This window comes from Phalacrocorax carbo, chromosome 1 (genome assembly GCF_963921805.1).
Source record: "Phalacrocorax carbo chromosome 1, bPhaCar2.1, whole genome shotgun sequence".
Classification (NCBI taxonomy): Eukaryota; Metazoa; Chordata; class Aves; order Suliformes; family Phalacrocoracidae; genus Phalacrocorax; species Phalacrocorax carbo.
Window position 1 is genome coordinate 100,533,261 of NC_087513.1, and position 15,118 is coordinate 100,548,378.

The 15,118-nt window shown below is 38.5% G+C and overlaps 1 protein-coding gene across 3 annotated transcripts in view; it reads left to right on the forward strand.

Annotated features, from left to right (window-relative positions):
• The window catches only part of EPHA6 (EPH receptor A6), a 520,098-nt gene that overhangs the window by 363,898 nt on the left and 141,082 nt on the right, over positions 1–15,118 (forward strand). For 2 of the 3 annotated variants that reach the window (XM_064468741.1, XM_064468750.1), the window contains exon 7: positions 7,526–7,688. In XM_064468741.1, coding sequence (XP_064324811.1) covers positions 7,526–7,688 — 163 coding nt within the window. Of the gene's footprint in view, positions 1–7,052; positions 7,101–7,525; positions 7,689–15,118 lie in introns of all 3 variants that reach the window. The other variant, XM_064468758.1, reaches the window with a different exon arrangement.

The following is a 15,118-nucleotide window of genomic DNA, read 5'->3' on the forward strand; positions in this document are numbered from 1 at the left end:
TGTTATCAGAGTAACACATAACTGCTAGAAAGATGAAATTTAATATCTGCACCTATCAGACAATTCAAGTCATGTTCACTAGCTCCCTTTATTATATTCTGAATTGCGCCCTGTCCCATCACCAACTTAAGGCACAGACCTGTTTTTAACTCCTTTCAGTTTAATCTCCTTGTCAGTATGATCAGCAGTGTCCTATCTGCTGCCTTCACACCTGGTGTCCCCATTTGGCCCGCCATGCTAACCACGCAGCTTTTGCTCTGCCCACCTCTAACCTCATTGTGCTGGCAAGAATAACAACACTGTTTTAGAGTCACGCTGTCCTCATCTCTCCTCGTTTAATTTTCTCTTTTTCATGGTTCACCTCTCATCAACTCATTTGTGCCTTTCCAGGTATATAATCCAATTAAAATGAGATTTGCCTGGGTTTTGACCTTTCCATATTTTCTTTATGATTGGTTATCTGTTCTTCCCCTTTTCTTGTTGACAGCTTCACTTTATGTATGGAGAAAGTGATGAGCTGACTGACAGGCAATCAAAATATGAAATATTGAAAGGCCAAACAGGTAAAGCACACTGTAGCATTTCAGCTCCCCATACCGTTACATCTCAGATTAATCACAAGGGAGGTCGAGAAGGGAAGGGAGAAGATTACAACCTGAAGCGGCTGGTGCCTTAAAATGCTGCCAGTTACTTCTCTGATTCAAATACTAGAGCCATCAGCAATTTTCTCTATGGCCCTACTTTTTCCTGTCAGAGTTTTCATCTTAGTTCAGATTGGTCCTCAGATCTTTGTAATCACTTTTCTAAATATACTTCAGTTTGTTCATCAGCTGGATCCAAAAGTACAAGATTTTTAGGAGGCATTACTTTAAGAATATGAATGGTATTTTGACTGTTTAGAGCTGTGGGGCCTATGTTTTTCTCGAAAAACACAGACAGTAGGTACAAACTCCACAGTGAGCTGTTATTTGTCTTTAGTAGATTCTATTTGAACTGATTAATCATATATTGACTATACCTCATAGTTACCTACTGCTTTATTCTAATGTGTAATGCAACATTAATGTTCAGCTGACTTGGTAATTAAGTGCCATCATAGCTGATTCCATAAGAAAAATAAGGAAAAGGTTGGAGATTCCATTTCACAATGGACCAAAGCTATGATTAATAAAAATTCCTATCTTCCAGAATTGTGGCCATTCCTTTAAAATAATGATGCTTCCTCTGTAGGTCACATTGTGTATATCCTTCAAACTGATGCATCTAGGAAAGAGGAAAAATGTGACCAAATGGTCTCATAAAAGATTTTTTTTCATTATTGGTGCTTTTATTTAAACATTGATAAGGTCTGAATCATGGAACTCCAAATCTTCTTTACTTTAATGTGGTACTTATTCAGCTTTGACATTGTGCTTTAGTGCACAGGAGAAAGACCTAGTCCCTGTGGTATATAGATTGAATCTCTATTAGTATTTCTTCCTGTTAAGCGGTAGTGCTCTGAAAAGGCTAAGCAGGATTGTACGGCTTAAGTACAGAATTTTCATGTTGGAGGACAATGGATATAAACTAGAAAATGTATTTGCAAGCAGTTGATAGTAAATTCAGTTACTGTCTCCCTGGATTCTTTTCACACATATACATTTGGAAGTTGTAGGCACACAATAAGTATGTTTTCAGCTGGCAGAAGCCTTTGAAAACCCTTTCCCCAGTGTCGGTTTAAGAAGGCTTTTCAGTTACTCATGGGACTCAATGAACTGAATAGCTTGATTGTGATTCATAAAATAAGCTAGAGGCAGAGTAAACTGCAAGATAGTGGCAATTCCTGGATCTCTCATTACGTATTCTAAATGATAGAAAATTATATTTGGTTATCTTTTCCAGTTGCTGAAATAGGACTGATATTATTTTGATTAGAGCCATGTTTCCCTTTCCCACTCAAATATCAACGGTGACAAACCTTCTACGCCTGAAAGTGCCTGGATTTTTATCAGTGCTTTACTAGTAAAGTTAATCTTTTAAAGGTTATTTGAGCACTATAAGCAAAATTCAGCATTTCAGCTATTATTTCCTTTAATCTTGTTTTGCACTAAACATTTTTGGTTATATATACATTTTCTCACCCACAGTATCAGAATGTAAACTCTTTGATTGCAGTATGAATCTAAACTGATAAAAGGTCAGCACGTTTTGATTAGTCTTTATCAATGTTTTATTTCATATATGTGCACAAAGTCTTAATTTCTGTGTTCTTTTCCTCTGAAGTAAGGTGGGGATCAAATTGGAGCAGGATGGTCACATAGGTGTGGCACGTTGTGGTTTGTCTGTTTGTTTGCAAGTATTAATATCATCAGAGGTAATCACCTTTCTTCTGAGCATATGAGAAAAATGGTAATACTCATCACGATAATATAACATCTAGGTATTGAATTAATATGACATTCATTAATAAAGTAGCTACTTTCAGTGAGGCGTAATGAAGAGCTATCATTTAATCTGATGATGTCATACAGTGGAAGTGTTTCATTACAGCATATGTTGATGGGACAGATACTGATATTCTGGTGCTTTGCAAAAGCAGAAAACTTTTCACTATTTTTTTATACTCTTGATCCTGCTACTCCATTAAATCAATTTGTCTAGTGTTAGACCATTAGCATCACTGTAACTTCTATTCAGTCAGTTTCTTGTAGATATGAAAAAATGTCCTGACCATAAAGCCGAGTATAAAATTAAGATAGATATAGATTCAGATACTCATGCAGAGGTAGGTGCAGGGAAGAGTTTGATTTTGAAAGATGCTCGTGTTCATGCACACACCAAACTTATGGATTTGTGAACACTGTCTGTGATAGTCGGAACTAAATCCACTGACACAAAGAATCACACAAACAATAAGAAAAGTTCAATTTCCGTAGAAATAGGGGTAGCATTTTCAAAGTTCATAATATAATTCTGTTTAACTTGGATAGCTAGTCATAGGTTATGCATTACATTGTGTAATAACATTGACATCACTTGTCATTTGGATTATATTTATGGTTTAATTACAGATTTTCACCAAGATATTGGTGAAAATTTGCAGTAGGCTATGGAAGAGGACTTACGAATTTCCTCATCTTGGATTCTGACTAGTAGTTATATTCGTATATTAGATAGACTCCTTTAGCTTATGTTTAAACCCCCATCCCTGTGTTCTCAGAACTGCTTCTTGTGAGTCCTATGACGTCTTAAGATCACAAATGCTGCTCTGATACTAATGTGAAGGATCAGAGCATTTCTTGTAGCTTTCATATGAACTCTGAGACATATAAAATGGCCAACAGTTCACTTACTGCTTATATGCAATGGGCAATACAGCCATGTCAGTGAAACATTTCTTTTATTTTGCAGATTTTGTAGTAGTCCTCGGTAGTTATCAAGAAATACAGAACAGATGGAGTCCTTGACATTTCCTTTTGATCCTGGTCCCAGCACTGTCCAGGTCAGAGATCTATCACAGAGCATACTGTGGCTCCATCTAGCCCACAAAACCATGCTTCCTTTCAATGGAAAATAGAGTGCATGGCAGGAGGGCTGATACATGTCTAAATAAAATCAGGGTCTGGGAAAAGCATGCACTAACATACAGAAAGTTTGAACCCAGAATCCATGCAAAAGTTAAGTGCGTATTACCTGTGGCAGGAATAAGACAAAGCATCCCATACTTCTCTGCAGTCTAGAATTGTACTGTTTTATTCTGAGACTGTCTTTAGCCTCCCTGGGAAAGATCATGGCAGAAGGAATCACCAACCTTTAGAGCCACCCCCATCAACCTCAAATTGCGTCTCTCTGTGGAAAGCTCTGCCTTTCCAGGTAGGCTGCAGATCTTCTCATTGTTGTGAGAAGGGAGTAATGGCAGAGCATCCATTCTCTGGAGAATTGTCTTATGTATGAATCCCATCCAAGAAGGTTGATCTCTTTGTGTGAAACTTTCACATAAAACAGTGTGAAGTTTCCAGCTATTAATCATTTTGTCTCGAGTTTGAGCACTGCCTCCTCAGGCACAGGCTTCTGAAGCTTTTTCTTCTCAAACACACCAAGATGACAGGTTCCCTTTCCCCTGTTTCACTAGTAATAACAAATCCTACCCCATTTCCCGTATGACAGCAGTATTACTTTTAAGATCATGTAATCCTAGACATCATTTTTCGGGCTGTGTGATGGATGGTGTTAAGAGGCTGCAGAAAGGAAAGAAGAAAGGAGATGGGAAGGCACAGAGATGGGTCCCCTCAGGGCTTCTTGCAGGCAGCCCCAGACAGGTGGTGAGGGGACAGCAAGCCAGACAACCCGTGGAGATGACCAAAGTACCTTCTACTGCCCAGAAGGGACAGGCAGAGATGTCTGCCCCTCAGAAAGCTGCTGTTAGCCACAGCCTGCCCACACGGACAAAGGGATCCATTTTGTTGATTAAATTTTACCATCACAGTCCTTGTCGTGCTCGTTATCTTTGACCAACTGAAAATAACAAATTATACTTGATAACTGTCTGTCCACATCCCTGGCTAGGGAGCAGCTATACCCCAAATGCTATGTTTTACACAAGCAGTAGTTAGCCTGGAATAACAGATATAACGTAACAGATATAGCTCAGATTGTTCTTTTTCAGAAGACATTCCCAGTTCTTTGCTGCCACTGGCCTTGTTCTGCAGGCTTCAGGTAGCAAATCTTATCATTGGATCTTGGGGAGTCTCCACCATTTTTTCACAAAATTTCCATTTCCGTCCTCCCCTGAAGGAACCTATTTCTTTTTACAATTCCAGCAAATTATTCTGAAGCTTTATTTCTGCAATCTCTCCAGCAGGTCAGATAAAACAGTAAATTGTTAAATGCTTAGAACCACATTTCAAGCAGCAAGGTGGTCTGGGGAAAGGAAATGGCTTGCAACTACTATATCATACAGTGAAATCCCTTAGGTGCTGATCTCCTCCTTATCCTACAGGTTGCAGAGCCTAAATAAAAATTTCCAGAGCGTTCATTCCAGAGTGTAAAGTCTCTGTCCACCAATGTCTGGGCCATGACAGATGGAGCGCGTAGTACTTGCTAAAAATTTGAACGGAAGCATACTAATACCTGTATAAAACAAGCATTTGCTGTTTACATAACCTTTAATGAACATATCTAGAGTCTTTCCTTCACTGGATGTCACGTCTTTTCTTGGACTGAAGTGCAGAAACAGAGTCTTGTGTTGTTGTTGTATTTAACAGTCAAGATAGCAAACATTGGGGCATACCTATGAGTCACTGTGGTCTTAGGATAGTGCAAAATCAGGTGATTTTTTTTTTTTTTTCTAATTCTTAGGTTGATTTTGAGCTGCTCCCTAGCTTGTGTTGAAAGACTTGGTCTTTTTCGGCAGAAATGTATACGCTTTAGTCAGCAGCTTCATTACTAAATAAATTCAAGGTTTGTGTTCTCCAAGTTTGCATACCCTGGCCAAGTTACCTGTTAAGTTATATGGCCCCTCTACACGTGGAAGTTCCTGGAAGTTGCACATATAATGAGGCTACAGAATAGAAATTAGCTCTTCATGACACACTGAATGTTTGTGAAATGTCCATAGAGTAGTATGAAAGCTCCTTTGTATGTGTAGGAGTTCTCTATTTCCTCACAAATCTGAGTATTAACCTATTATACCTTTTTTGCTCACATACATGCTATTTTTCAAGTTCAAGCAAGCTTAATCACAAAAAAAATATTCATCACTTGAACAGGTTGGCCTTCTGTCAGAAGAAAATAGATACTTTCTGAAATTTCTGAAAAGGTATGTTTAAAATCCACTAACCTGTTCAAAGTGAAGTTAAAATATTTCAAGTAATTGGCAGAAATCTTCTGATAGAAGTTGTTAGATGGTATATTAATCATAGGCTCCATCCATAAGATTACATGTACGCTGCGTCTTACTATTTCCATTTAAATATACACTTCTTTCTGTTTCAGAGTTTGGTAATAGACTGTAGAACAAATCAACCCATCCTCTTACTACAGTTTATCAAATTATTTCCACTGTTTGAATTGAGCATTAGGTACAATTATTTTAGTTATTGGTCATTGTTGCCTTTCTTCTCCTCCTTCACTTAACAGAATCATTAGATTATTTTTGTGTGTTTGTTTTTTAATTTGGTTTTCTTAGCCATCATCTTGTATGCCTACTGGGGGAATACCGATATACCTGCTGCCCTATGTTAATGTGACTTTGTTACACAGTGACAGAAGTTGACTAAGCATGTTTTATGTAAAAGTGTTTGTTTTATATCAAAAATATATGTAAGTTGCTCAGAAGAGGTTAAGAGTCCAAGAGAATCTAACTGAAACCTGTTCTTGTCCAGGTTATATCTCTTCTGTGAACCAGATTGTTTCCTTCTTAACAGGCTGGAAGCACCCTTTGAATAACTTACACTTATTCTAATATTACTGCATGGTATAATAAACGTATATGGTGCCTCATGGGTATCACAGTTGGATTGGCAAGCGTATGCCAAGGACATTTCTGCTGATATGTCAGGTTGGAGACAAATCCTGCTGCAACGAAGTAAAGCTAGCCTTAAGACACCATATAAAATATTACAGCTTACTGATTTATCAAGTGACAGTAACTAATGACAGGGAATAAACTCCCTCTTCTTTTAAGTCATCCCCTCATGTAAAACTATCACCGACGACTTGCCTAGGAAAGCAGCACTTAGTTTTTTGCACAGCAGTCGATGTGGCTGGTCTCCATACTACAGCACCTGGTCTGCAGTGGTAATTCCCAGTAATCTCTGCACACCATAATTGTCAGTGTTCTCTGCGAGAGTCAGGAATTCTCAGCAGATGCCCAGGTTCAACTGCTAGGAGATAAACGGGACTTTCGCAGAGAGTGTTTCTCCTTATAGTGTGTGAAAGGGAATTTCATGTACAGCTACATTACAGCTACCTGGAAAGAGAAACTAAGTTCAACAGCAGTGAAGCAGTCGAACCATGCTAGAAGTTTACAGACTTTAAAGGAAAAGTTAATTTTTATTTTCTTTTACCCACAGGTCTACCCACGGATAGCGCCGGCATTTTGGCACTACCTGCGGGTAGAAGTGAGTAGCGGGTATTTGAATACTCCCACATCTTTACTTTACAGCTTACTAGTATTTACTGACATACTAGTTTGTCCATTGTGCAAAAGTAATTAGCTACCATTCTAGCTGCCATTTTCTGTGAATGTAGTCTTGTACTAATTCCATATTGTTTTGACTACAGTGTAACTACTAACTCAAGACACAAAGATGTGATGTGTTTATACACACGATTAAAACCAAAAAAATTGAAATCTAAGTCAAGGCCATATCATACATTATGACTAGAGCACAAAATCAAAGTACAGAAATCCATACCTGCACCTCCGTTTATAAACATATTTTACATTCATGAGAAGAATGCGGAGCTTCAGTTCTGCTATATTGTTTTTGCAAAGTCTGTGCAACTCAGTTTGATATAATTTCTCCCCTCTTTTCATCCTCAGGAGCATGAGCAGCTCAGCTATTCCTCCACAAGGTCCAAGGCTCCAAGTGTTATCATCACAGGTCTCAAGCCAGCCACCAAGTATATATTTCATATCAGAGTCAGGACGGCAGCAGGATACAGCGGCTATAGCCAGAAGTTTGAATTTGAAACTGGAGATGAAAGTAAGTTTCACTGAAGGAAAAAAATCAACTGCAGTAGAAGTAGCATCTAATTCTAAAACAGTGAGACATTGGTAGTTTGAATGGCTGAATCCATACCCTTTGCTTATCACAAAATGACCACTGCTGTATGCAGAAAATAAGTAAGCTTTAGCCTCACACTTCATGCAAGCTCCCAGAACACAGTGATGGAGTCTTTTCCCTGGAGTTTTTAGTGCTTCCAAACTCTACAAATAAAAAAAAAAAAAATCACAATTTTTATATGCATTTCCGTCAACGAATAGGCCCACTAAATTTGCCATATGAAGCAAGAAGCCTAATATTCCTACAGAATATGCAAAAATGCTTGATGCTATGCATGATGTTTGTGCTATGAACAATTTTATATTTAAGCCATGTATTGCCCTCTGTGTTCAAAGAAACTGCAAACAAGGTATTTACTAGCATTTGAGATAAAATTAGAGCAATAGATACACAAAAGTAAAACACTCATTAATGAAATTACTTTAATTAACTATGTATACCATGTTTTTCATTAGTGTTTTAGAATTCAAGTTGCTTAAGCTAAAGTACAGACTCAAAGCTATATAAGTGTTTTCAAGAGTACCCATGGGTTTGTGTTCCATTTTCATTGCTTCTTAACGTCTATGTCAAAAATGTTTTAGGGGTAGATTTCCAAGTGCTTAATGCCTAATTGGACTTCTTAAAATTTTCTTGGTACTTAAACCAATTGGTTTGAATAGGAGTTGAGCACTTGGGTGCTATCAGGAATTCCACTGCATCTTCTGATGCAATAAATACTAGGCTTTAGGCACCCAGGGACATGACTCTTCTAAAAGTAAATGGTATTGAAACCTCTGTGAGCCTACGTCATGTTTGTGAAAATGTGACTCACCCACCTAAATCAGGAAGACTGTGGTTCCAGTGTCATTCCTCTCATTGGCGCTGCCGACAGAAACATCTCCTGCGAGTGACATTCCATCCACTCCTTCCCAGCCCCACATCTCCTTCTCAGTTGCACTAATGCAAGCGGCCCTTGGGCTGCATGGTGAGCTAGAGCTCACAACACTCTTAAACATTTATTACCTCTATTACTTCTAAGCACTCAGTGTGAATCTTGATAGTGAAACATAAATACACATTATATATTTGCTGTTTACCAACATTTATTGCTTAGGCTTGTGCCTGATTAAAAGTATTTGATTTGTTATGAATATAAATCATTGTGTAATTGAAAGGAAGTGTAGGCAGAAGAGTTTTTGTTTATGATCAATTGAGATGGAGGTTGAGAGGAATTCTGCTGCTGTTTGAAATGGTACCTGGAGCTAGATAAAGACTTCAGTTTAATTAAAAGGGTAGTTCAAAGGACTGTGGTCTTACTCAAATATTTATACAGGACTGCTTTAGATTTCAAAGGGATAAAAAAGCAAAGCAAGCACTTGCTGGTAAATATTAGTTATTTCAGATTGAAGCAGTACTCAGTGACCACTCAAATGATGCCTTATCACTCTCCAAATATCTTACTTCCTCACAGCAGTACTTTGAAAATTGACCTATTCTAAACTTTAAGGCAATATCAGATGACTATGATAATTCGTTTGTACCCCTTTCATAACATGGGCCAAATGTCTGTAACTCTGTTACTTTTCCAGAGAGCTAATGACAATAGATTGAAATTATTTAAATGTCATTCACCGTATACAAATAGTCTTGATTTAAAGTCTTCCAGTAATGGGGAGCTCACCATATTTACAGGTAGACAGTGCCAGTGCTTAGGCCTCATAATTTAAAACTTGCACATAAGGTGCAAATTCTAGCCTGAATTTTTGTATTTAGCTTGTACCTTGTGACCCTTCTCTGCCAAATTAAAAAGCCAAATACTATCAGAAATCTCTTCATCATGCAAATGTGTGTATGCTACTTTAAAGAATTCTATTGTCTTTCCCGTGATGTAAATGCTCTCTTTCACTCTAAAAAAAGGCAGTTTTTCCAAACACTGAATCATTTTGTAGCTCTCCAAAATTTAACATCCTTTTTGAAGTATAACATCAGAGCTGAACCTGATAATTAAACTGGAAAACCAAATATGTTTATGATGCCATAAACAGACCTAACACCGCTTACCCCCTTATAATTCAATTTTCTTTTACTTATAGGTGTAAGCTCTTTCTACCTGAACTGAAGCATTGTCTTACACAGATAAATAACTAGAACATAGCAACGTTTTTGTCAGTACCGTTGTATTCCAAGATACTGACCTACATTTAGATGGAGGGTTTGGAGAGGGTTGTGTTGAGACTTGGACTGCGTAGTTACATCAGTACATGTAAATGTTAATTTGCCCTTGCTGGCATGCATCTAACAAACCAGCCTAAGTCAAGCTGTGTAGGAATCTATCTTCATCATTTACTACTCTGGCAGTATGCAGCTCAGCTAAAAATTTTCTGATTTTTTAGTATATATTCTTCTGAATTATTCTGAAAGATAACAAATAATATTAGACCAAGGCAGACTATTGCAGATCCTTCCATTCCTATCCATTAGAAACAAGTTACTTGGTGAAAATTCCACATTTGCAGATACTTTTTGTGTTCTTTCACTTAGCCAGTTTTTAATTAATTTAATGTGAGCTATACTGATTTTATATAAAGTTAATGTTTTAATCAGAAGTCTAGGAAGAATGGAGTCTTTTAAAAGTCTGTGTTGTCAACAGAAAATTTATTAACAAACAATCGCATTAAAATGACAAAAAATATTTCACGTTTGATAAAAATCCTTCTCAAATGACATTATCTAGTAACACCCTTCAGCTCTACCAGTCGTATATGTTATAGTCTTAACATCTAAAGAATTCCAGGAGCAGTTGCAGGTGAACATCCAAGGTTATTCCACTTACCCAGCTTGAATGTTGACATAATTTGTTATTAGTGGTAAAGTGACCAATCCAAAATTAGGATTTGTCTTTAAAGTGATAGAAAAGTTCTAAAAAATAATGGTTCATCAGTTGTGAGACGTGTATATCAGTGTCCTAATGTCGTGATTTAGCCCCAGTCAGCAACAAAGCACCACGCAGCCGCTCGCTCACTCCCCCGTGGTGGGACGGGGGAGAGAATCAGAAGAGTAAAAGTGAGGCAACCCATGGGTTAAGATAAAGACAGTTTAATAGGGAAAGCAAAAGCTGCACGTGGAAGCAAAGCAAAGCAAGGAATTCATTCGTTCCTTCCCATGGGCAGGCAGGTGTTCAGCCATCTCCAGGACAGCAGGGCTCCATCATGCATAACAGTTACTTGGAAAGACAAACGCCATCACTCTGAACGTCCCCCCCTTCCTCCTTCTCCCCCCAGCTTTATATGCTGAGCATGGCATCATATGATATGGAATATCCCTTTGGTCAGGTGGGGTCAGCTGTCCTGGCCGTGTCCCCTCCCAGCTCCTTGTGCACCCGCAAAGCACGGGGAGCTGAAAAAGTCCTTGTCCGGTGTAAGTGATACTTAGCAACAACTAAAACATCTCCACATTATCACCACTGTTTCCAGCACAAATCCAAAACACAGCCCCATACTAGCTACTACGAAGAAATTTAACTCTATCCCAGCTGAAACCAGGACACCTAAAACATACTGTCTTTGGCAGCACAGTGCTGTCATGCCTTCTCCAGTCTACTGGTTGAAACACTATCTGTGCTGCTTCAGTTATATAGGATAAAATTAGATACATCCTTACTAGGAACACCAAGACATTTTGGTGTAATTATTAATGGTGGCACATGAAGCATAAAGAAGGCCAACTCTGTAGGACTAATGAAAGAAACATTTAATCACACAATGCTGATCTGGTTTTTGGGAAGCACCCTCACTTACTGACTAGCAGACTGAGGCAGCCGTTGCTTGGAGAGCATGTTGTTGTTGAACCCTGCCACAGAGACCAGTAAATGGAACATCTGAAAGAGTAAAATTTGTACTTTGTGAAAGGAAATGGAGTTACCTAGTAAAGTCTGAAAAATTCTCTTCAAGGAAACAGGAACGGATGAATGGATGTTGTCGGGCCTTTCTTCCACTGCTAAAGCTAAGAGGCTGCTGCTGGGAAATGTAATACCTTTGCAAAGCATAGTAACTACTGCTTTTGACCATGTTACTTATTGCCATTTTATTCAGTCTCCCTGTTTCAGCACCTTACAGGCAAAAGACTTCCAGCAAAGCTGACAGGGTTTCATACACTCCAGCATGCACATGTACCGCTGCTGTGGCTATAAACTGAAGCATAACCTCACTTGGAGTTCCTGCTTTTATGTATCAGGAATACCAACTATCTGAGGTACCACAAAAAAACCTCTGGTCCTTCCTAGTATAGAATAAAATGTATTCTGAGAATAAAAAATCGTTTGTCCCAGGGCAAACATGCTTCAATGTCTGTTTTCTCTCTCCCTCTCTAATTTTTCTCTCTTTCCTCTAACTAACTGTTTACAGAAGGCTCTTTTTGTTCAGTTGGTTTTTGGTTTTGGTTTTGTTTTAAATTAATGATTCAAAGCATTCTTTTTTCCTGGAGGGATGTTTTTTACTATATCACCTCAGAGGCCCTTGTGCCTAGAGGAAATTGTAAAATTTTGAACAATTTACAGCTGTTAGGCAGGGCAGTATTTTCGTGCTGTAGCTCTCTTGTGCAGGGCTTGTTCTAAAACCAAGGGTATTTTCTATGTCAGCCTTCCCATCATTAGGGGAAAAAAAAATCTGAAAGGGAACTAGTTGGCTTGTTCCAGAAGGGACCTAAGGGTCAAACTAGCATGTGTGTGGTGTGGACTAGTGCTTGGGCTGAACAAAGCGATAAATGTAAGCACATGATGAGCTTTAATCCAAAAGCAATGTAGGCTTTTGTGTGCTTCAAATAAATCATATTAACAATAAAAAAATTAAAAAGTTCAGAAATGCTGATAGAATCCCTGATTAGGTATTTTATAAATTTGAGGACTGTGAAAAATTAATTGGTCTGAAATTCTCATCTTCATAAAACAATAACTTTTAATTTCTTCACCACAGGCACAGATGGTGACTTCCTTGTGTTGCCAGATCTCCTGAATTCTCACATTCTTGCTCCTCTTCCCACATCCACAAAATCTATCTTTAACTTCTCAGCCTCAAGTCATGCTATTTTGGATTTGCCACCAGGTGTAATTTAGACCCTGAGCTCCATTCTTTCAAGAACTCCAAAGCTCAAGAGAGGGGTCCTGAATCATTGATTTTGATAGACATCCAATATTATTTCAAGCACATGCTCTGATGCATGCCATGACAGAGGAGGCATCCCTAGGATTTTTAGAAATACATTGAATTACCAATGTAAAATGGAGATTTTTTTGTTGTTGTTGTTAGAATATTTGATGATTTGACAATAGTAAATTAAACTTCTAGTTGAAACAAAGTGGCACATATTTCATCTTTAGAAACTGTCTTGCTGGATCTCCCCCCAAGTCTGCCTAGTTCATTCTGCCACTGTTCATTCAATAGTAATCAGCACCGGATACCTCAGAACGTCTCATTTTAATCTTGAAGTATTTCCTTACTGTGTTTTATATTTTTTCAGCCATTTGTTCTTCAAATTTGACTTTGGCCTATCTGATTTCTCTACTGTACGTGCCCAGAAGCCCCCAGAGACTTTACTTGTCCTCTGCGTTTCCTTAACAAGAGCAACATCCTTGCTCAGATCTCAAACTGTTTGCACAGGCTTTTAAATCATCCACTGGTCAGCAAGCTAATTTTAGGGGCAACACTTGGAAGAAGGCTTTTCAAGCAAATACATACCAAAAATTTTTACATTCTTATGCTAGTGATGGCATATATTTTTTTAAAGTCCTTTTTAAGATTGCCTTTCCATTGCCGCCTCCCTTTCCCACATTCACCCTTAGATTGGAGCCCATCAGCTCACTAGAGTACAGGAATTGAAGCACTTCTGAAAATGTAAAGGTTACCCTAATTAGACTTTATATTTTTCTTTCCCATTGTTCGTAAGCGCTGTTGTTTACAATGCCTTGAAAATCCATCTGACAGCCAGTTCCTGTCTATTAGAGCTCCAGTTCTCACTGTCCACACGTATCTATCTTACAGCTGCTCAGTATTATCTGTCTAGCTGTCTTTCTGCCACTTTTTTATCTTTCCGTCTGCTGGAAAGTCCACTGCCTGATAGATGTCAAACTGAAATAACTAAAGGATGTAGCTAAGAGACAGAAGTGAGCTGTCATTAGGGCTTCCATCCCTTTTATACCAAATGCACAACCTTTTAAAAGATTTTGGAGAAATTTGCTCAAAGAAAAGGAAGGAGAACAGAGCTGGAAGATTGTCTTTCATCCTCTTGCACCGTGACTAAAACTTCTGCACCGTTTCTTCCAGTCTGCCCAGTGAGGAAGAGAAGCAGCCTTGGCATATTTCCCTTCAGCCCAGAGAGGAGGGAAAGTACAACTCCTCCTCTACAAATTTAGGTGAAGAACCCAGAAAGGAGCTGAGACAGGGCAATGAATATAAAGAGTAGATGGTGGGGACAGAATTGACACCAGGCTGGATGCAGAAGGGATTTCTGGGCATGGTGTTAAGCAAGGAAGCTAGAAAAATGCAATTAGACACTTTAAATGTCATTGCAGGCATATAATTTGAGTTAAGCATGAAGAGTAATGGGAGTGAAGAGTTTATCTGGATAATACACTAATGCATATATTGCGCATATGCTGTATTCTACAGCATAGACTGCATGCTACAATTCTAAAATCTGATCACCACTTTGATCGTATTACTTGCAGCTACAGTGTGTTTGAAGAGTTTTGACACCCAAACATTATAGCATGCTATCTAATCATCTTGTGGGATAAGTAATAAATCCTTACTCTTCCTTTCTTATGCTACTCATTTTTTAAAGTATGTTTTTGTCAAAATGAACTTACAGAGCAGACAGGCAGAGAGAATGAAACATACTAGCAGACAAAACAGCCAGCCCAGTTAGGTAGGTACTAAGCTCCCTTATGAGTCTTAATACTGCTAGTGGTTTACATAGTCCTATTGCACCAGCACTTCCTCACCCCCTTGCCTATCAACTTTAACTATCAAATGGCCCCATACATATGTGTGGCCCCATACATGATACAGGCACATTCACCCCTGTGATCGCAGAGCTACTAACCACCCCTGCACCAGACGGATTTGGGTGGTGCATAGTCGGCAGATACGAGACCGTGCACTGGTCAGTGTAGAGACAACAAAATCCTGAGTTTAGCTATATGAATGCTGGCTATGTTATCTAACAAATGAGATCCTGGAAAAAATGCTATGTAGTTCTATGATTAAATGCAGCATTCTAGTATGTACACACAAAGAGATGAAAAAAGGTTGCGGGAACTTGCTTGGCTTTGCAACCTATCATAATTGTTTTTTAAACTGTGCTTTCCTGTCTTG